This window comes from Poecile atricapillus, chromosome 1 (assembly GCF_030490865.1).
Source record: "Poecile atricapillus isolate bPoeAtr1 chromosome 1, bPoeAtr1.hap1, whole genome shotgun sequence".
Classification (NCBI taxonomy): Eukaryota; Metazoa; Chordata; class Aves; order Passeriformes; family Paridae; genus Poecile; species Poecile atricapillus.
In genome coordinates, this window is record NC_081249.1 from 156954729 (window position 1) to 156978596 (window position 23868).

The following is a 23868-nucleotide window of genomic DNA, read 5'->3' on the forward strand; positions in this document are numbered from 1 at the left end:
TTTAGCCTGGAGAAAAGAAAGGTGATTTAATTGCTATCTTCCACAATCCAAAGTTTATACAGAAGAGAGTCAGATTTTCTCAGAGGCTGACAATGGAAGCATGAGAGGCAACACACAAAGGCTGCAACAGGAGGATTTGGACTGGATATAAGGCAAAATTCTTCACAGTAAAACAGTTAAGGACTGGAGGAGGAGCACAGAGTCTGCAGGTCTCCATCCTTTAAGATTTCAGAACTCAACTAGACAAGGCATGCTCTAATCATGAAGCCAGCTCTACTTTGATCAGAGACCTCTCCCAACTCAACGTATTTTTGTGATTCTATAATTATATTGAATATTTAAGACAATTTAATCAATTTGAGTAAAGTGATTTGAAGCTTATGGATGACTCAAATTGGTAGGAGAAATCAAATGTGGGTTAGTATTTTAACTAAATACACACTAGAATCTAAAAAGAACAGTCAGATTCACTTGATTTACTTTATCCTGTTTCAAAAGAAATTAAATGGAGAGACAGAGGAAACATCACAATATGAAGAAAACAAGTTATTAGGGATCTTCTAAATATCATCCATCTATCCTTCACTGCCACTTTTCCATTAAACAGGAATTTAGTTTTCCTGGTTTTATTAAATAATTTTGAGATAAGTGACATATGCCACTTGCATCTAAAATGCCAGTGCAAACAAGAAGATGACATTACCAGAGCTCCTTTAGGATTCTGTTACAAGGTCACATCCTGTCACTTTATACAAATATTATTCCTCTGTAAAGGAATTGGAATGTGAATGATTAATTGCAGACTAAAGACCAGAATCATATGCAGCCTTCTTAGAAAGAAACAACAAAAAGAAAGAAAGGGAAAATCAAGACATTCTGTATAATAACTGCTTTTAGACACATTTGGTGCAACTATGGAAACTTCAAAGTTCTCAAGTAAAAAACTAAGAAGCATTTACTCTTAACATAATAGCTGCTTTCATAGATTTAGAACTTTAGGACAATGTGCTTAATAATTAGGTTTTAATTAAAAAGGTTGAATGGCTCAACTGAAAAAATTGATGTATTGAAGTATTTTGCTTAGGAATGTTACTAAAATCCTGTTCTACAAATCAAAATAAAGGATAAGAAAAGAAAATCAGATCAGCATTTGCCAGAAACTGTACTTTGATAGGCTAGCATTTATAACTGTAAGAGAGCTGGAGTAAAATGCTTTGCACAATTAGGAGCTTTATCCATTATGATCGTCAATCTCTTCGAAAGTTACTCTATGGAGCAGAGTGCTCTTTGGAGTTTTCGTTGGAGCACAAGAAAACTCTGGGCAGAACTTCAAACCTACTAAATAAGTACTTATTAGTGGCTTCTTTAATGGTTTTTTGTGTTAATTTATTAAGCTGTTGTTTTGCAAGTTGCTAGGCATTTTCAGTAAAACAAAATATGTAAACCAGAGGCAATTATGAGCCTAAAATATAGCTTAAGCTATTTTATTAATTGTGACAATATAAAATAATTGCTATTTATTTTTTCAGTAGCTTTTGATACACAGGTCAAAATTAGCTTAAGATTTACGAGCCTTATCCTACACTTCTTAATCAAGGACAGTTTTTATTGTGCTATCAACAGGAAACTTTCCTACTAATAAAAATCAGAGGATTAATATGCCAAATAAGTTTAAGATTCTAATCTCAGTCAGTGGGGCGAAATAAAATGTTTTACAGCTGCCACTGTCCCTACCTATATTTTTAAGGGAGGAAGCATGAGGTTTTTACCTTCACCGCCCTTTTGGGTGTCTCAGCCAAGACAGGAGGAAGTATTCCTTTGTAGAAGCCAAGTAATCTATCAAAGAAAAAAAAGAGATTATTTTTGTGTGGATAAACAACATATCAATGCCATACTACCAATTCTATTTTAGCTTTTGAGTAAAGCAGCTAACCTTTCAGCATTTCCAGGCATACAGACAAATAATGATACTCTCTGCTTGCTAAACAACTAATGTGCTACCAATTATATCATGTGCTGGAGAGAGAATATAAAGAAATCAGCAATGAATATGTAAAAATAATTTTTTTTTTCTGAAATACAAGAAATTGTATTCAAAAGGTAAGGAACATTTTTGAAAATGAAAAAGAAGGATAATTTTATTGTTTTAATTTGCTTAGAACAGCAATGTTTATATTAAAAACTGAAGTTGAAATCACAAAATACAGATTTGGCAAAAAACTGTGACTTCGACAAGTTGCATACAAAAACACTGCTTGCTCATCTTCAGATGTTAGGTCAGACATATTTTAAAGTTTAGTTTTAAACATGACTCAAAATGTACAAAGATTTTTCTTTTAGCAACTCAGTTTTAACTCCAGTTACCTACATATATACAGCCTGCTGCATGCCAGCACACATGGCATTTACAGAGCCTGAGCTCTGCTTACAAGGTCAGTGTAGATACATAATGCTGGGTCTCAGGAATGCTTTGAATGACAAGCAGCTTTCAAAATCCCCATGTGGGGCAGAAATAGACAGTCCTTGTCTGCTAGGTCTGCACACTAACCTGGACAGAGCGTGGTGAGGGTTCAGAAAGGGATCTTGTGGAATCACCAAGAAGAATAATAAAATTATCAAGGTTGGAAGAGACCTTCAAGATCACCCAGTCCAACCATCAACCCAGCACTATCACTGTTACCTCTAAACCACTAAACCACATCACCCAGTGCCAGACCCAGATGCCTCTTGACCACCTCCAGGGATGGTGAGTCCACCACCTTTCTGGGCAAACTATTCCAATGTCTGACCACCCTAACAGTGAAAAAAAACCTTTTCAATATCTAATTTGCATTGTCCCTGTCTTAGCTTACAGTCAAAAGTTACCTTATTAGCCAACAAGAATATATCCTACAATTTATCCATCTTCAGAATGTATACACATTTACATTTAACATACTGTTAGAGGATTCTGCCTACACACAAAAAAAAATTACTTAAAGGAAAACATTTGTGTTTTTTTAAATGTTGAAAGGTGGTGATGTTGGAATGTGATGATTCACCTTTCTAAAGCAGCCTACTCTTTAGAATACTTTTGCAGAGTGTGTAAGAGACATGACATCAACAGATTCTCCTATAGTTAATCTCTACATGTCAAAACAAAAGAAAACAACGAAATTCATATTCCCCACGTGAATTTAAAATACTACAAATGCTATACCATTTTCCCTATTCTTCAAATGTTTCTCTGGAGTTCTCTGCTTAGGCTTCTCCAATATAAATAAAATAATTTAGGCTTTGTAAGATGCTCTGGGTTGGGCCTATTGCTTATCCTTACTCTGATGAAAGCAATGTGTAAAATCCAGACCATGACAAAAGGACACTTAGAGCATTTAACACAATGATGGCTTCATGACACAATACTGAAAGGTAGGAGATTAAGGAATTCAGTTGTCATCAGATGTTCAAATTTCTCCAAAGTCTTGCCTTCCAAACAAATATACAAATGTATATTTATGTATCTATTAATATAGATATGGATATACCAGTAGATACCTATATATATGGATATAATAATATAAATGTGCTGGATCCATAGAATCATACAATCATAGAAACATAGAATGGTTTGGCTGGAAGGGACCTTAAAATTATTTAGTTCCAACCTTCCTGCCATAAGCAGAAAATCTTTCACTGCGTTCCATCCAGCCTGGTCTTGGTCTTTATTCTTAGTCCTGGGCTCATTTTAGCCTTTAATGGTTCATACAAATTCAGAGCATATTGCTGATTCAACAAGCAATTGAAATATCAAATAACTTCAAGAAGGTGATTCATACACTTTAATGTGAATTCAGACTGAAACTGAGGTCCAAGTAGGATCAGCTACAAGAACACAGATCCCTGTAAACACTTTCTTCCTTTCAGCTCAGTCTAAACCCCTGAAAGCATATCTTCAACAGGCATCCTGCTTGCCATTTCTACTACTCCACATAATTGGAATTGGAAAAATAATGTCCTCCACTGCTTTACTCACTGGCATAGCTCTCACTACAAAAAGTGAGACTCAGTCTTGGTCTGCATTTTTTCATTAGCAAGAGATGCATAAGCAGACAAATACGCAGTGTAGACAAATCAGTTTTAAAAACACACAGCAGTATTACCCAGCCTTACACAGTACAACACGTTCCTTTTCCAGGTTGCCTTTTTGTATACTCAAAATGCATGCAGCTATTGGATATATAAACCTTGTAACATTTCCATAGTCTCCAAGGATCTCAGAGAAAACTTTTCAGAGCGAATGTGGAGAAGAAGGATATACTAGGAACTTTAGCAATACATTTGTCATTTTAGAAATCTTTTATAGCAGGTAGTAGCTTCTAAAGAGCAATCCAGCATTAGACCACAAATCAATGTCGAAATACCAGTGATTCAGGTCACCATTAGACCAGACAGTGGATTATTTGAAAGTTCTAAAGAAATTATAAGATAATTATAAAGATAATAAGATAATAAAGAAATGGGAACTGAAAATATGAAAAGCAATTATCCATTGCTTCTGAATCACAGGAAGGTTGAAGATGAAGGAGACCTCTCAAGGTCATCTGACCCAACCCTTTGCTCAAGAAGGGCCACTTAGAGCCAGTTGTCCAGGACCATGTCCAGACAGCTTCTAAGTATCTTTAAAGAATGACCACCCTTTAAAGAAGGAGACCCCACAACTTCTCTGGGCAGCCTGTGCCAGTTCTCTGTTACCCTCACAGTAGAAATGCATTTCCTGATGTTCATATGGAACCCTTTGTGCTTCACTTTGTGTCCATTACCTCTGGGCCTGTCACTGAGCACCACTGAGAAGAGCTTGGCTTCATCCCCTTTGCACCCTTCCTTTAGTACTTGTGCACATTGATCAGATTCCCCTCTGAGCCTTCTTTCCTCCAAACAGTTCTGTCTCTCCCATATGAAAGATGCTCCTGCCCTTTAATCATTTTAGTGTCCCTTCACCTGAACTCTTTGTGTTATGTCCATGTTTCTCTGGTACTGGGGAGCCCAGAATGACCAAGCACTCCAACTGTAGTCTAACCAGTGCTGAGTAGGGGGAAAGGAAGCAAACACATTCCTTGAGCTGCTGGCAGCTAAAGCAGCCTGCTAAAGCAGCCCGGTAGTCCCTTTGGTTGCAGGCCATATTGCTAGCTCATGCCCAAATTGGTGTCCACGAGGACCTACAGGTCCTATGCTGCAAATCTGCTTTCCAGGTGCTTGGCCCTGAATATAAAATGCTGGTGTGTGGGATTACTCTTCCTCATGTACAGGACTTCACACTTCCCCTTGTTGAACTTCATGAGGTTCCTGTCCACCCGACTGGCAGTTCAACCCTCTGGTACACCAGCCACTTATATCAAGAAATTATCACTAATCCTGCTGGATTGCTTATGCCCTGCAACATTGTCCCTCCAGGAAATATCAAGGTAGTTGAAGTCCCCATTAAGGATCAGGATCTACACACACCAGGCTGTTTCTGGCTGTCTCTACAAGGCTCCATCTTCTTCTTGTTCCAGGTGAGGCAGCATAGGTAGGTAGGCATAGTAGGCATAGTAAATGCCTTCCACCAAGTCACCACTATTGGTCTGCTCTTTAATCCTTACCCATAAGCTCTCATCATTCAGCTTCAGGCAGAGCTTCATGCACTCCAGTTGCTCTCTCCTTGTCTTCCTGGCCAGCCCTTCCTAAAGAGTCTGTATCTTTCCACAGCAGCCCTCAGTCACAGAATCACAGAATGATTGGAAGAGCCCTTCAAGATCATTGAGTCCAACCAATGCCCTAATACCGCAACTAAACCATGGCACCGAGTGCCACATCCAGACTTTTTTAAAACACATCCAGGGATGGTGACTCCACCACCTCCCCAGGCAGACCATTCCAGTGTTTAATCACTCTTTCCATGAAGAACGTTCTTCCTAATATCCAACCTATATTTCCATTGGCACAGCTTAAGGCTGTGTCTTCTTGTTCTGTCAGTTGCTGTCTGGTGAAAGAGACCGACCCCCACCTGACTGCAACCACCTTTCAGGGAGTTGTAGAGAGTGGTAAGGTCACCTCTGAGTCTTCTTTTCTCCAGGCTAAACAGCTCCAGCTCCCTCAGCCGTTCCAAGCCCCAGTCCATTCACTGGATCCCCAGGATCTCGACAAGATCCTTCCCCTGGAGCTGCACACAGATCTCCAGTTCCTCCTGTTTCTGTCCCATCTTGTGTGCCCTGGTGTGCAGGCTCTTCAGAGAGACTTCCTTACATGCAGGTGCCTGAGGTGGCCCCAGCTGAGCCCTGTTTTATTCATGTTGTGTTCCTGTGGTTCACATCATCCCAGGTGCTTTGCTCAGCAGCTCCTCATCCTCCCCCAGAGCTGCGGTGACTCCCCCCTCCCTCGGGGCTCCTGGTTTAAAGCCCTCTTTACCAGGTCAGCCACTCTGCAGCAAGGATATGTGTGCAAAGATAGCACTCTGCACCTGATGTCGGGCTGATCTGCTTATTGTAGGGCTGACACTGAAGATTTTCCGATGGAGGAACCTCTACTGTGAACCAGGAGAATCTGCAGAGCCAAGCAACTGTATTCATGTTTCTATGAATCCCTAAAATGTGAAGGGATTTCTAGGTGGGTTTCACAGCTTTATTCCTCCTTCCTCTGTGGAAGCAAAACTCTTCATGGAAAACAGACAAGAAGGAGTTAAGGTCTATTCCTATGGAACACATTAAGTTTAGAAATCTAAAAACACATGAAACTTTGAGGATATACATCCATATATGCAATATGTAATTCAGTAAACATGGTAAGAACTAGCTCAGTATTTAATTATGATCTGTGGTTTAGGGTTTTTTTCCCTTCCTGATTTGAAATAGAAACAGAAAAAAAGGTTAGTAAGCACAGCCAGTGAGATGAAAGGAATAAAGGAAAGGAGGAAGTAGAAGACAATCCCATCCCATCACTGTCTATTGTCAACTGACTAATTTTTTGCATAGAGTGTAGTCGCTTTTAGAACCTCTTGTGCCTGAGGTGGAGGACAAGCAGCTGCCCCCAACTTTTACAAATAACATTTAACAAATTGTATCCATTAAAGATAGTTATTTAAATCTTTGCAGAATGAACCATTTACTTAATTAAAAAAACTACCATGATAGTAATAAAAACTTGACTGGCTTTGCCAGTCAAAAAGTATGCACACACACACAAAGATCTTATACTTCTGTTTTGCTTGGCCAATTGAGTTAGCTTATTTGCTCACAGAGTACGAAATTTTTTCAAAGCCATCCAATGAACAGTGATGACATTTCACATTTGAGAGATATTATCACCTGGACTCAAGCCGCCCTTCAAAAAATTGGTGTTCAGAAAAATTATGAAACAGCAGCAACAGCAATCACTGCAGGGTCTGATAGAAGAAAGAGGAGATGACATCATATCCCTAGCTAGAGACACTGGAAAGAACAAATAAATTTCTAACAGAAACACAGCTACATCTTATTTTGTTTCAGCATTAAGGGTCTAAATGAACATCACCATTCAATTGTATTCTGGGCAAGAGCCCAAACTCATCTCTGCAGCAGTTGATTTTGAAACATTACAGTCAATCACATCTTCTCAATTTGTTCTTGCAGACTTTCCCTATCCTTCTGGTTTCCATTTCTTGTTTGGAAGCCTTGAGTCATTCACCCTGGCAAGACGACCAACCTAAATCAGTTATTTTCTCCGAATTATACTGAAATTGCGATCTTGCTTAGCTTGTTGTTTTCTTCCTCTGCCTTTCACATAATTTTCTCTTTAAGGATCTAATAAAGCTGATTGAAGGCATAAGCACAATATTCCCTTTCTTTTGTTGCTGTCAAACCCAAGCATTTACCCACATTGTTTTATAATTGAAACAAAAAACCTCTTAGGTCCAATTCTGCTTTCATTACCTCTGCATTATCCCAAGTATAAATAAAAGACCTGGCTTTCTTGACCACATCACTTACATGAAACAAATGCACAGCTTTCAGATTTTATAAAATGTTTTATTTAAACAAAGGGAAGGAATTTTGAAGACATGATTGCTAAGAAGGTGGGTGTTGTTCAAAAAGAGGATGAAAATATGTCAAAATATAACTAAATTTGCTTAAAATTTCATATATATCAGGAAAAGGTACCTTTCAGTTTCATGCTATGTAGCATGTTGTGAATTTATTACTAACAGAAAATAAATAATTGAACACAGGGCAATATTACTTTAACATAACTATAGTATGTGGACCTAGCTGGATATTGAAAAGATTTTAAATTCTGAGAAGTTTTAGAAAAACAAGCAAGTGCTTAGTGAAGGCGGGCACAAATTAGTACCTACTGCTGAGAAAAGGGGACTTATATTTAGCCATTTATTTTGAGAACTGCAAGCCACTAACTAGTTCACACATGTAGTCCACCCTCAACCCCAGCATTTACAACCATTTGCCCAGCTGAGGAGGTACACTACAGGGAAGGCTGACTGTCATTCTGGGACAACTGGCACGGACTTTGGACTACTTGAAAAGATATTAAAGGTTGGACAAATTCACAGAAAATCAGGCTTGGACACTCTGTTGCTCTCCAAAAAGCTTTTTTTTTTTTTTTTTTTTTTCTTGTAAAGTATGCTATGTATATTATCCTGCTGCAAATGTTAAATACACATCTCTACAGGAACTTCATATAAACCTATCAATGACACAGTTAGCTTAGCTGGCTTCTGAATTTCTATCATGCAATTATATTTCTTTATTTATTCTGTGTCTGCTGTACAGACATCTGCCATTTTAGACACTGTCACTAAATACTAGATCCTTATTTTCATAGCATAGTTCACTTTCTTTTTAATGAAGCTTTCATTGCAACACCTGGGAATTAAGGAAAAACAACTATTTTTTGCAGCAAGTAAAGCAGAATTATAAATTACCCTGTGCTTGTAGTAACACTGTTACACCACCTGCTAAGAGAAGACCAAGCCTCCAGCTATAGGGATTCTAGAAGCAGACCAGTCAATGAAGGAAATCTGTCAAATAAGTTAGGACAGCACACTGTATGAAAAGTGACTGGTTAAAAAGGAAGCGGCTGTCGGTGAAAGCTATTAAGATACTTCAGGAAAGTACTAACAGTGGAGAAGCTGGCTCAGAAGCAATCAGACTGGCCAAGAAATGGATTAATAATCAGCATCAGTCCCTCTCGCTTATTCAAAATGACAGTCATCACTGTATTTACTGCATGTGGGTCAGATTATGAAGTTATTATGATCCATCATCCATGTGACTGTTATTCTTGCTTAGAAATGAGTCCTTCTTCCATGAGTTTTAATCACCTCTCAATCTCTTGGTCAAAATACTTGCTAATTTTTTGGCTTTCTAAGATGCACTCTGAATTTATATGAGTTACAGGACACACCTAAATATAAATCCCTCAAAAAATTGAAAGATGAAACCTTTTCCTTCCTTGCTTTTGTCTGTGTAAGTAAAAATTGAGTTAAAACTGGAATATTTGTTATAATTTTTTTCTATTTAAATGATGGTCTTTTATGCTTTTTTACTTTTATATTTTGTTTACATATTTCTCACATGCTTTCTGTGTTTTGCTGTACCCAAACACATAAGAAAAAATAATATAGGAAGGTGAAAGTGTAGCTTTGCATTGTAACACTCATAGCCTCAACAGTTTCCATGGGTAGAAAAAGGACATCTCATCCTGGATTTTTGCCCCCAAGGATGATTATAAATTAGTTATTTAAGTGTTGCTATGGTGTACTGCTTGTCTAATAGACTAATGTGAACTAAATTATATATGATTTTAAAAAATGTAGATATGCTCACACCTCTGCTCCTTACTCTGTGAGTGCTGAGGGCCTGTGAAGTTGGGCTGGCATTGCTTCCAGAGAGTAATGGGGCTGCCTGGGAGCATGGTGGGAGCTGGCAGGCAGCAAGGCAGGACCTCTGCTGCTGCAGCATCTCTGCTGCTCCCCTGCTGCAGCACCTCTGCTGCTCCCCTGCTGCAGCATCTCTGCTGCTCCCCTGTTTCTGCAGCAGCCCTGCTGCTCCCCTGCTGCAGCAGCCCTGCTGCCAGCCTGGCAAAGCACTTGCCCTGCAGGGCTCCCTCCACCTCTGCCTTCCAAGTGCTTTCCTTCTGGTTGGCCCCAGCCCCAGTGAATGAAATACCAGTTTGGCCCATGCTTCTGGGAAGCCTTAAGCTGGTCTGTTAGATGTATTTCCTGTCCAAATCAGTGCAAATGGCAGCGTTATTATCACTGGCAGCTGGTTTAGGCTCTTACAAAATTACCTGCATGTAATCACTAGCTGGGCTGTAGAGTGGGTCTACATGTTTCATTTCTTACAACTGACAGCATTTCTTCCCCCAAAGACTTTCCCTCTAGCTGCCCCTTTGTTTGCAAGAGGAACAAGCTACAGACATGCCAAAACAGCTTTGCCTAGAGCTTCTGAAACAGAAAAATTCTTCATTGCATTTTGGATTGTCAGGATTGGCAGAATGTTTCATTTGTTCAGAAGGAGTTTTAGCTGTTCAAACACTAGAAGAGAATTTATGGGTTTTTTTCCCCTTTTGCCAACAGTACTGCCATAACTGGTATGACAGGAAGCAGTCACTGTTCTAAAGCAGCTCCACGCCTATGTCTATTGAAGCTGAAGAATGCAAGAAAATGATTTTTAGTTTTGATACCAGAGGAAAAAAATGGGTGTTTTTGGAGATATGGTTAAAAATTTGCATTTGACAATAAAAAATGAAAATCACAGAGAAGATAATTAGATGTGTTTTCTGGAAAAGACTGACAGCATTTCTCTGTTTTAAAAAGATGCTGTGATTCATTAAATGAAAAGTCATGAGATGAATTTCTGTGCTTGCCCTGGGAATGTGTTCTACTCAAATTGGTTGTGACTTCATAAAAATACAACATTAAGTTGTTTTAATTCCATCAGAAAAAATGTGGCTCAGGAAGGAAATTTTTGATTGCAAGTTAATGTTAGCCTTCATTGGAATAAGTTATACTCTTCAATATCCACATGCATTATCCCTAGGGAGTTATATGAGGCCATGTATTCTTTCCCATCTGCTAGTTAAATATGAGATTCAAGAGGCTTTCAGTGTCATTATACAGATTAGTGACTCTCCCAGAGGAATCTAGGTTCACGATACAGTGAATAACTCACAATGAGATTCTGAAGACCAACATTCAGAGATCATTTTGTGTTTGTATGAGTTTTGCACCTGCAATTATTTGTGCTTGTAATTTAGGTTACTTAGATGTTTTTAACTTACAGATGCAATCAGTGATGTAGATACTTAAACTGAACTGAACTGCAGGCAACCATAACTGCAGGTGCAAAATTTTGTCTGCAATTACTTGAATTCATAAACACATCCATCTCCCCAAGTCTAAAGTAAAACTAGGCCAGTAGTTTTATATAGTATATTTATATAGTATATTTATTTAACAAACTAAAAAAATAATGCATAATTTCCCCAATTTTCAAAAAAGCTCGCAACTACTCTTTTTAGCATTAGAAAGAATAGGGCATCATTAAATATATACAAACATGAACTAAACAATTTGGTTTCATCTTTTAACATCTTGACCTTTGGGGTGTTTTTCTTACTCCCTTTACAGTACCTGTAAGAGGAAAATAAGGAAAGATCCCTGATTTTGTAAGAGCAATACTGTTGAGAGTTGCACCAGCAGAGAGCAAAAGTGCCATATGCACTGAGATCAAAGTGTGCAGAATTCGTAGCAGTATTCAGGCAGTGAACAGCACCATGAACACGTACACATTTCAGCACTTGAATTTCTACCTGGCAGGCAGTTGTGGCATCTAGACATACCACAGGAGTGAAAGGCATTACCACACAGATGTGGGAGGAAGCTGGCATGAATGGCAAATACCTGCCTAAAGACACACAGATACCTGCGTTTGTCATCAAATATGGATGCTCTTATAATAAAGTTATCAGAAAAGTTTTAAGAGCAAGAAAATAATTCCTTGAAAACCACAAATTTCCTACAGTTACAGCTACTGTCCCTAGGTAGAGTGTCACAGATCTTTTCCTTCACCTTTGCAGGGCCATTGTGCAGTGTGGGCACAGGTGTGAAACCCAGCTCCAGCCCCTTGTTCCAGAGAGTTCATTCCAGCCCAGGTTACACTGCTTACGAAAACTCTGTCATATGGAACTCGACAATACACTCTGACAGTCATGGATGCAGGAGCAATGCCCAAAAGAATACCTCCAACTCCTCATGTACCTAAAACACCCTAAAAATACCACATGGGTTAATACATTTTCTCAGTGCTAATCTCATCTAAGAACAAAAAGAATTAACAGCTAATACAATATTCTTTTTTTTTTTTTTTAATCACAATACATTTTAAACATGGAAGGTCCCTTTTTAGTCAGGATGCAGAAATATTTTCAAACAGATTCTACCTTCAGTACAATGATAGGCCCACACTATGATGACATTTTTCTTGTCCTTCTTGCATAATTTACAACATAAAGCATTATGATGTTATGTGATTACTTTGTAAGGTGACTAACCTTGACTCTGAGTTTCTCTAGGAGAAAATGGACCAGGAAGGTAAGGCTAAATGACTGAGAAATTAAGATTTACCGAAGATTTACTGAAGGATGCCAGACAAATTTTAACTGTTAAACTATTAGAAACAGATTTTTCAAGTATTTGCACCAGAGATATATCTTATCTATGAAAATCCTGCTACAAGACTGTGATACAGTATTATGCAATTAATTTTTGAGATCAAATCAACAGGCAAGGCAGATGTGTGAAGAATAGTGTAGAAGTTGCTGTTCTAAATATTATTAATTACTAATTATCCTAATTGTTGTTATTGTTGTTTTTTATTATTCAGTGATCTACTTTTGCTTTACATAGTCTTGTCTTACCTGCCAACAGTGTCCTCATCTGCAAAGGCATCTGTAAAGAAACCTGACAGGATTTTTCTTAAAAAGTAATGGAGTCTGTTTCTTGGTGATGTGGCAGTTTGTACTGGATTATTTATTTTTTAAAAAGGCTTGCAATGTGTTCTTTGAGCAGCAGACCTGCCTCAGCAGGTTTAACCTGAACATCTCTTTTGAAATGTTTTTTTTTTCTCAATATACTCTTCTGATCCAACACTCTTCACAACTTGAATTCTTCTGCAGAAATTTTGCCACTTGGGCACTGAATAAACAAAACAAATGAACCCTCCCTCCTAAGTTACTTTTAAAAGCATAAGAGGTATTTTACTTTGAAAAAATGAACAAATCATTCATATAGCAATTAAAGTAAATACAACACATGCTATTTTACAGTCTACAGCGTGATTTATGTTTGGTTTCAAAACTTTCTGCATTTACTTAAAATAAAAGTACCTTTATAACCAACAACATGTGAAAACGAAAGTAATTTTTGATCAAATTTGCTTTTCTTCTAGATCTCTAATTTTCACTGAGTTTCCAAAAGAGAATCATTTTTCCTTTGGAACTCACAAACCTGCCATGAAGCTTGCTTGGTAACCAGCTCTGTCCTGGATCTAGAATTCAGACAGATTAGCCAGGGATTACCATGACACCTCTACAGCAGCACTGTTTGCCATGATCTCACATCTGAGTGTAACTGCAATTTGCAGCCACATCGCTTCCCTCTTCACCATCACCAGACAGCATTACAAAGTTGATATAAACATCAGTAGACACAAATCCATCATTACATGGTGTTCTAGAGAGTTGATGTAGAGATGTGTAAACCCTTCCTATGGACAGTACAGCCAGCAAGGACATAACAACACATCTATGTTGTCTTAACTGCAGTAACAGGCTGCTTCCTCGCAAACAGCTGTGGAAGACAAGAAGTGCTACAAGCAGTACTGCAAGACAGGGGTGGGCAGAGAGCTCCAAGTGCAATGATTTGGGCTGTAATTGCAGCAGATCTTGAATGAACACTTGTAAAGTCGTTTGGAGTGCTGGGTATCCACAGGCAATGCTCCAAAAAAAGAAGCATCCAACTTGATCAGCATTGATACACAATGCAGTAGGTTCTTTCATGGGTTCTGTTCTGCTATAAGGTAAAAATGCTGAAAAGTCCATTGGTGTCAACGAGCTTTTAATAAAATGTATGTCTATAGTTCAAGAAGAGCTACACAGTTTATTATTTTGTATTGAAACTGTGTAAAACTGGCAACATGGCAAAAAACCCTGCAAAACTCAGCAGTGTTGTCAACAGCCTTGAGTTCTCCTTTTGGGTTACAAAAATTCAGACAAGGATATCACCTGAGGCCAGATGAAGATCATCTAAAAAGCTGCATAAATAAAAAATTGGAGAATTAAATTGCTAGGCAGAGTATTTCTGAAATCTGCAGTTTATCTTAACTTTTATTCTATGATGATGCACTGATTGATTTATGATGAGTTTCTCCTCCAGGGAAGAACATACGTTTTAGTAAACAAATTTTTACTTTCTTGTGTGATGGTGAGTAACAGAGCTATGGACAGTTCTTCAGTGGATCACCTCTTACTGAAGTCAGAGTAGTCCTCTTTATTTTAATAGCATTTATACCACATCATTTGCAAAGATGTTTTAAGAGACTTTGGAGCACATAATTACCCCTTTGCTTTCAGAGACTATACATTCCTTAATTTTTTCTCTAAGCATCCAAGACCTTTTTGTATCTGTGGTTCTCCCTTTATATTTTTCTGCTTTTTTATCTATGAAGGCTATAACCTCAGTTCCAAGTTAAAATTCTTGTTACCATGTCTATCGTCCTGTAAAGATCTATTCTACTAACAAACACAAACAGCCTTTCATGAATTCTATATTTTGATTCAGGGTTTGTAACAGAAATTATTTTTTGGTTTAGAGACACTTAAAAACGGCTTAAGTATGTTCTGATAATGAATGTCTGAAGCTTACACCTGGGAATATAAAAACCCATAAATAATCAATAGAGTGGAAGGAGAGATGCAATGCTTTCCATCGTCTCCAGGGTCTGCCCTACATGGACCCCTTAGAAACCACAAAGCAGTGCCTCTTAATGTAATGAATACCTGTACTTTGTAGGAGTGTATTTCCCATGTATACAGAGACAGAATGAGGCAGTGCATGGAGCCCTGGTACTGCAGCTCGAGTCTGCTACCATTTGAGCTAAAGCAGAACTACATTAGCTGGCACTAACAGCAGTTCATTTATCCTGGCTGTCCTAAGGCAGCAGCACAGCACACACATAGCCACGGTCACTTTGCAAGAAAAATGAGCAGAGAAAGGATCTAAGGAGAAAAATGCAACCTTGTATTAAGTTTAATGCATATATCTGTCTAATTAATTCATTTTTCAAAGGGATTTAAGCTGTTGGGAATGCAGCTTTCCTACAAGACATTATGTTCAAGTGGCACTATATCACAGCAAGTCAAGCACATAGAGCACAATCGCCTTAGAGATGACAAATAATAAAGTAGTACTTTAGATTTAGAGCTTATTCACTCTATTTGTTTGTGATGATGTGGTAAAAAAAATGCTTTGGATCTCATTTTTAACCATTTTACTGGACATCTGGTGTTTCCTTCTTAAAGTTTCACTATTACCAGGGTCACTGTAATTCTATAGCACATCTGGGCCAAATTCCCTGGCAGTATTTAGTGAATTCTGTGGCAGTGGAAACATCTGTTACTGTGCACAGTTCCACACACGGAGAATTGTGAGGAGCTGCAAAATTTTCTTGGACGTTTTGCATTTTGGTGTCCAGGAAATTACCCACTGGTAATGAATGATCTTTTAGTTGGTTGTTGGTTTTTTTTAATCTTTTGTGGGATATGTCCAAATCAAGTAAAACCACATAGATTTCAATCACTAACATTTTATTTGCATCAGTTATTAAAGAAAAGAGTGGTACCTCGGTCTTCATGTTTTCAGAAGTACACACAGCCTTTGGAAACATTTTCTTGGAAGTGGGTGAACTGATGCAATGTGAAACTGGCCTAGTCACTGAAAATGTTGAGAACTGCAAACAAAGCCTAGGCCTGAAGAGCTGAAGAGAAATTTAGCAAAACTTTGTCTTGCAACAAAGGACCAGGCATTAGCATACAGTATATATATATATATATACGTATATTAGTATATAGTATAGCATTAATTCTTATATTTTAAGGCAAAAATAGAGATTAAAAAAGTGGTGCAGTATTGTACATCTGCCATTTGTGCACAATCAACTTTCATGTTAAAAATATTTTAACATTTATAGTACAAATTTCAATTATTCTTTTTAAAAAGATAGAATAAAAATATTACTCTTTACAGTGAAAGGCCTGTGAGAATGAATGTTCTGGAAGAAATAGCTTCTTACTCCCCAGATCCTGAAGTACTTGTGCCAACTGGTTAGGATAAAATCAGTATGTTACAATTGCCTGGACTTGATCCAAAACTTTGCTTGCAAAACAACTAAAAACCCCAACCAACCAACCAAGCAAAAAAGAAAATCCTAACACTCGGTTTCTTTCCAGAAGTGTAACACATCACTGATTAAATCACCAGAGGAGTAAACTCTATTTGTTCTGTTACTTGCTGAGCGACTGAGCAGTTTGTTATATGTGCTTGGAATGGCAAAGTAAAATATCATCTGCATCTCAGCCTAACTCCAAATCTGAATTCAATGGTAAATTCTTAGGAATTAGAAGGGGGGAGGGGAGGGGAGGGGAGGGGAGGGGAGGGGAGGGGAGGGGAGGGGAGGGGAGGGGAGGGGAGGGGAGGGGAGGGGAGGGGAGGGGAGGGGAGGGGAGGGGAGGGGAGGGGAGGGGAGGGGAGGGGAGGGGAGGGGAGGGGAGGGGAGGGGAGGGGAGGGGAGGGGAGGGGAGGGGAGGGGAGGGGAGGGGAGGGGAGGGGAGGGGAGGGGAGGGGAGGGGAGGGGAGGGAGGGAGGGAGGGAGGGAGGGAGGGAGGAAGGAAGGAAGGAAGGAAGGAAGGAAGGAAGGAAGGAAGGAAGGAAGGAAGGAAGGAAGGAAGGAAGGAAGGAAGGAAGGAAGGAAGGAAGGAAGGAAGGAAGGAAGGAAGGAAGGAAGGAAGGAAGGAAGGAAGGAAGGAAGGAAGGAAGGAAGGAAGGAAGGAAGGAAGGAAGGAAGGAAGGAAGGAAGGAAGGAAGGAAGGAAGGAAGGAAGGAAGGAAGGAAGGAAGGAAGGAAGGAAGGAAGGAAGGAAGGAAGGAAGGAAGGAAGGAAGGAAGGAAGGAAGGAAGGAAGGAAGGAAGGAAGGAAGGAAGGAAGGAAGGAAGGAAGGAAGGAAGGAAGGAAGGAAGGAAGGAAGGAAGGAAGGAAGGAAGGAAGGAAGGAAGGAAGGAAGGAAGGAAGGAAGGAAGGAAGGAAGGAAGGAAGGAAGGAAGGAAGGAAGGAAGGAAGGAAGGAAGGAAGGAAGGAAGGAAGGAAGGAAGGAAACTGAAATGTTATACCTGTGGTGGATGTGTAACAAGCCTCTACAGTTTGAAGTTCTTTTCAGGGTGACTGAAGGTTTATCTCTGTTCTCAGTAGAGATAAAACACCCTTTCACTTTGCTGTATTTGCTCTCATACAGATTGAACACAATATTGGTCTTGAAGATTGGAAAATGAGCAGTAGTTGGGGTGGAATGCAGAGAAGAGCCAGAAAGAGCCAGAGACAATGCCTGGAACAGGAAACCTATGATATACCCTACCAGACTGAGACAGAAATTCCTTCCTTCCCCCAAACTGTAAATAGGTAAGACTCTGAGCCTCCAACAATAAACCAATCCCCCTCTCTCCAAATGGATTTCCTTTTTATGTCAAAAGACTAATCCATGCTATCACATCTTCATCTGTATCCAATCATGCTTAAAAGGAAGGAAAAAAACCCTCTCTATCATGCTTCTAGTCAATTGTGCATTAAGAAAAAATAATCCCTCTTGATCCCTGACAGTGACTTGCTGAAGCTCTGAAGCATGATGTAAGTACAGTCATTACTCTAACACAAATGTCCCAGTGCTATGGTAGGTTCAGGGCAGTGCAAGATTTCCTGTTCTCAAAGCTTAATACATGACAGGGGATGAATTACGAGACTAGACTGCAAACTCAGGATGCATCATTTGCTCATACAAGTTTTCACCTAGAAACTACATTATATAATATTTTTAAAGACTTAAGTAATGGCCCTCAAGCAGAAGTCCTCCAGATTATTGTTGCAGTGTTTTTCTGCATTCAGAGAAAGCTGTGTTTGAAGGCTGCGCTTGCTTCAGGTTCCAGGTGCTGGCTGTGGTGAGAAAAGCTGAAAATCCATGAGCTTCTAGGTGTCAGAAAACCTTTTCTATAGATGGAAAAAATACATATCCATAGCAATCAAGTAACTTTTCAATATTCTCTTTCACGACCAGAAAGACTTAGTCCCTCAATTTTTATGACCCAAGATTTATCTTCCTACTGGTACAGTTTTGTGGACGTCTCAATCTTCTTTGTATTTCCTCAATATTTTCTTTAACATGTTGATTTAATTCAGTATTTTATCAGTTGTGCTACCAAAGCTATATAGAGAGGCAAAATTCTGTACTGCCTTACTGTGCCTTGGTTGCATATGCTTTAGGATTGAATGATCCTTTTTGCCATGGTACAGTTCTACGAGCTCATATTAGGTAACTATCTTTAAGAGTTCATTTTTTCACCTAAGAGAATGTTGTCTGCATTGTCGATACAGTAAGTATAATCTCAATTTTTATATCCCCTTGATTTACTTTGTATTTGGCCATATGAAAATGCCTTTAGTTGCACAGTGACCATGAAATTTGGTGTAATTCTAAAACAATAATCTGTTCTCACTTACTGCCCCACCAGTTTTTGTGTCTATTGAAACAATTTTACCAACTTCATTAAGTGTTTGCAGGGAATAAAACACAATACTGATTCTAAAGGGATAGGCCTGGTATGAATTATACATTTAATTCTAGAGATAATGGCGGCTTTGAAGCATTCCCAAACCAAGCTTGAGAAAAACAGACTTTAACTGATAATATTCTGGTATGCATATTTAAAGTGTGTGAAAGTATTAGTTTCACTTCAGGGATATTCTGAATTCTTTCATCTGCCTGGCAGGCAGAAAATTCACCCTACTGCCAGAAAAGTCACCCTGCAAAGATAACTGGGCCATGGTTCCACAAATCCAATTTAGTGCATTTGAAGCTCCATTTGGTATATTGGTTTGCTGAATGAGACAGACTTTTTCAAGAAATTATTTATATAATCAGTATTGGATATTATAGCACTAAAATCATAGAAGATGAAGCCCTTTTTTCTGTTATCTATGATTTATGTTATCTAGATAAATTATCTTCTAGGTGTTTTAAATGAATAATGCCAACAATAATGGAGAATGTTTGTACTTATAAAGGACAATTATCATTTATTGCTCATTTCAAGAGATTATGTGATAACAGTTTTCTTTCCATTCAATAGTAACAGGTACCACTTTTCTTCCTTATGTGAAAAAGGACTTCTTAGTTGTGAAAACAAAAAATTGCTTATGAAAATATTAAAGAGCTAATATCACATGGCCAGCTGGTTTTCAATTTAGCAGTCATGCAGGTAGTGAAAATGGCTTGAGAAATAAAGTCAAAGTTGTGAGCTACAGTCTTACTGAAAAAAGATTTAGCAATTCTCTGCCATCTTTTAAATAAACCATTTAATCTAGTTCATGTTGTTTTTCTTCATTCTGCACTCCGCTTTATGCTATAACCACAGTGAGACATTTTGGTGTCCAGGGAGTATCTCCAAAGCCTGAGCACTGCCTCCACCAGCCCTCCAGCCAGCTGGCCTCGCCTTTTGTGTTCTCTGCTCTGGATTCCCAGGTGGCAGCTACTGCAACTGAAATTTAGAATATTTACCTACAGCAGTTTTGTCTATTCTTGAATTCTGGTTTCACACACATTTGCGATAAACCAGCACTGCTCTGAAAGAAGAAATAATCCTATTTCCCTCATTTTCCTTTCCCACTTGCTGTGTCCTGCCTCCACAATAGCCTGTCTATTCTGCTGGCGAAAGGTCTGTGTGTGACATCATGACCTAGCCATGGTGAACCTTTCTGGATTACCAAGACATTTCTTTTTAAGTGACCAGGTTAATATTAACCCAATCATTTCTCCAACATCCTGACCAGGTGCAGAAGGGCTTGTGCTGGCACAAAGGAGAGTGTGGCACAAAAGCAGGAGCTCATGACTCTGAGCATACAGCATACATCACTTCTTCTGATGGCAGAGCTGGCTTAAAACATCCATGGACCACGGCTTTGGTTAGACAGAAATCAGGATGTAGTCTATTATGTTTTCCTCTTTAACTTGAGTTTGGATGTATGGTTCACATCTTGCTGTGTATTATACTCCTCCAGCTGTTCTACAATAATGGTACCTCTACCCTCTCATCAGGCAGTAATTTTGAATTAAAATGCCTCTTCTAGGGATGGCTTCTAAAGTACAACACATACCACCTCGTGAATGTGGTAACTGATATGTCGACATTCCAGAGTGCTAAATAGGTGAGGATGTTGGCTTTCAGGAACAATCCCTTGCCAGATAATACTTCATTATCTGACAGACCATCTGGTTTCCAGTCCATCAATGCTATATTACTACAGTCAGCTCTCTATGCTTGATTATTGCCCAACATTTGTATTACTTTGTAAATAACAGAACTAAAAAAAAAAAAAAAAAAAAAAAAAAAAAGAAAAAGAAAAAGAATCTTCCACAGACTGAGCAAGACAAATCACCACTTGCTTATGTACTTGTCATTGTCATTTTTGGATAATGGCCAAACAGTGGATTCTTGTCCATGTGACTCGTGAATTCAGAGTACAGCATACCCCATTGTTATCAGGAGAAAGATCACCAACTTTTAATTGCACAATATATACAAACACAGCTGGCCTCATGACTCATTTTGTAATGCAATATGTTACTCCCTAAAATTCTGTTTCAGGTGTGACCTCAGGACTCTTTCTGTTCCAGTTGTTGAAGTTCATGAGATTCACAGTGATATACTCCTAGACTACCAGGAATATTTAAAGAATATTTTTTTCTTGGATTTTAGAAGGAATGTGAATGAAAAGCTATATCTATTGGATGTCCTTTTGGTGTCTGTTCAGAGCACCCTATCTTAAGAATGATTAATCAGAAGAATGTGTAGTTTATAATTCCATAAGCAATGACAGCTGACCTCTTTACCATACAATAGGCATTTCTTCAGTGGGAGGAATGTCACCATGGCAACATAATGACATTACTGAACAAGATCAGGAAGAACAATATTAGCTGCATTTATTAAAAAAGTATATATTTAATTATGAAGAAAAATAATGCTTTAGTGTAGTTAATAATGTAATGAAAGTTCTATAAATATTGTGTTGTCTTTTAAGTGAAGCTGGTTCTCAGTCCTCATTTGTTACCAGCTCCCAGAATTTCACTTTTCTTCATAACTCCCCTTTCCACAGGAATCAGCAATCTCCTTTTTTATTTTTTTTGTTTTCCAATAGTCTTAGGGGAAAATTCCAGTTATGCCTCTGTACCTGATATTATTCCTGCCAGTAAATGGTCAAAGTACTAATACTTGGTTCAAAATCTAGATGCCTAAAAAAACTCTATGACTAAATGAATAAAACTCAGAACAAAAAAATTTTGGAAAAAATTGTGATTAGTTCCTAGTTAAAAATGCACAAATAAACAAATAAATGTTTGGTGATTTTAATATATTTTTTCCCCATAAACTGAATACTTTTACAGTGAGCACTCTTACTGGATGTGTCTGAAGTTGTTTTTCCAATAATGAAACACAAACATAAGCAAGTTAGTGTGGTTAGACCAGGCTTCCTCGCAAGGAGGTTGGTGGTAGAGAGAGAGGTCAGAGCTAAGTCTCATTCAGGATGCTGTGTAGCCCCAGGCACCTGGTGTGTTTCTATCCTGGGTGAGAAACAGTTGATGAAACTCCACAGGCTCAAGCCAGAGAGCTAATTCCCACAAGCAGGGGAGAGCTGGGTTTCACAAGCAGAGATGGTGCTGCAAAGAATACACTTCTCAACATGGGGTACCCCATGACTCAGTCTGCAGAGCAGCCACTTGGCTGCAGCTACAGAAGATTTAACATCCCATCTCTTACTGGCTTTAAAATGGTGGTTAGACCATACTCCAGCAAGTGGGACCTACTGGTCTGGATTCCTCTATGTTCAGAAAGAGCAAGAATCTCGAGTTCCTGGTCAAACCTTTTAAGCTATTGTATAAAGGAGAATCTATTTCAGAGGCTATTTTTTCTAAAATACAAGGTAGCAGACACAACTGTACTTTATGAGGAGCCCAGCCATATGGGTGTGTTTTAGGCATGATCTGGAAATGCTTAGAAGTTGGTTGATTGAGCCTACCAGTTGTCTCCACCTGGCAACTGCATGACCTTTCTTACAATAAGAGCTTTAGGCTTAGATAATATTGTTATCTGGAGATGGTTTTTATTTTTATCTCATCATATCAAATCCAAGTTTTCTGGTATGATCCAAAAAAAGCAGTTTAATTCTATGTTTTTCTCAACTGAAAGAATAATCACAATTTAGAAAAACTGTAGCTTATAGTTTGTTCATAGAACCATGCATTGGATTTTAGAGCACTAGAACTATTGGTACGGATGTTTTGGTTTAACTGAAATGTATTTGTGTAGGACTGGTTTTATAAGCAGCTTTATTAATAAGCAATTCATACCATAGTTTTACAGTAGATGTTCTATCAGTTTCCCAGTCATGGTACCTTGCTCACAGTCTAAATTGCCATTTGTCCCAGGGTCTGTCCTGGCAGGACTTTCTGGAGATCTGTGGACACACATGGTGGTGCTCTGACCACATCTTCAGCCCTGCAGCACTCTGGCCAGCTTTATTGTTTAAGTGTCCTCTGAGTAGGATGATGATCTCTCTAGGCTGCTAAGCAAGATTTGGGTTTGGCTCTAAGGACAAAGCAGATTTTGTCCCACACTTTTAAGGGTTATATGAAGTTCTGCTAAACACAAATAGGTGCTTCGTTTAGTTTCTTTTCTGATGAAATACTGTCAAGCAAACATATGAAGTCAGTAGCAAACCCTGAGGGCTAACAGAATTCTTAGTTCAGCTGTTTTCCAGTGATGGGCAAGCAGTGTCATTTAGATGTTTCTGTTATAGTTACACATATATAAGCACTTTTTAATTAACTTCTTCCTGTGAGAGAATTTCTATTCACAGGTGTTTATAAAGTGGTCTCATATGAATCACAGAAGCAGAAGCTTTGGTCATGCATCAGTTAAGGTAGGAAATGCAGACATCCAAGGCTAGTTGGAATGCTATCAGGCATCCTCACATTTCACCATTGCTATCTGGAACGTTTCCTGTGACAATGAAAAGTCTATCTAGATTTCACAAATGAAAAGATCTGAAATTAAAAAAAAATAAGAGAAATAGAATAGACAGTGAGTAACCCATATATTATAAGTAATTTCTACAGTCTTCTCTGAATTCAAATTTTATACAATTTCCACTCAGACTTGTAGAAATGCCAGTTAGACATCTGTTGCCACAATCCATGCATATGATTTACATGACAGAATTACAGGTGTCCAAATTCTGCTTCTCTTGCTGAACATCTTAAAACTTAGGGTGACTGTAAAATTAAGAAGTGTGTAATTTAATATGTTGTCTTAAACACAGACTTAGGTAATATGCCAGAAAAACCTTAGAAAGGTAGTGCAGAAGAACTTGGTAAACAATCCATAAATTTGCAGTCACTAATGAATGTGGAAAAGGTGAACTGTTTATATAGAGCCTACGGCACTGTAGACTATATATAATGATCACCCAGCAGGACAGAA

The 23868-nt window shown here is 38.5% G+C and overlaps 1 protein-coding gene across 4 annotated transcripts in view; it reads right to left on the reverse strand.

The window, feature by feature from the left end:
* The window catches only part of SLC25A21 (solute carrier family 25 member 21), a 238376-nt gene that overhangs the window by 21702 nt on the left and 192806 nt on the right, over window positions 1-23868 (reverse strand). For all 4 annotated transcript variants that reach the window (XM_058847647.1, XM_058847638.1, XM_058847629.1 and 1 more), the window contains one exon: window positions 1770-1836. In XM_058847647.1, the coding sequence (XP_058703630.1) occupies window positions 1770-1836 (67 nt within the window). The remainder of the gene's footprint in view (window positions 1-1769; window positions 1837-23868) is intronic.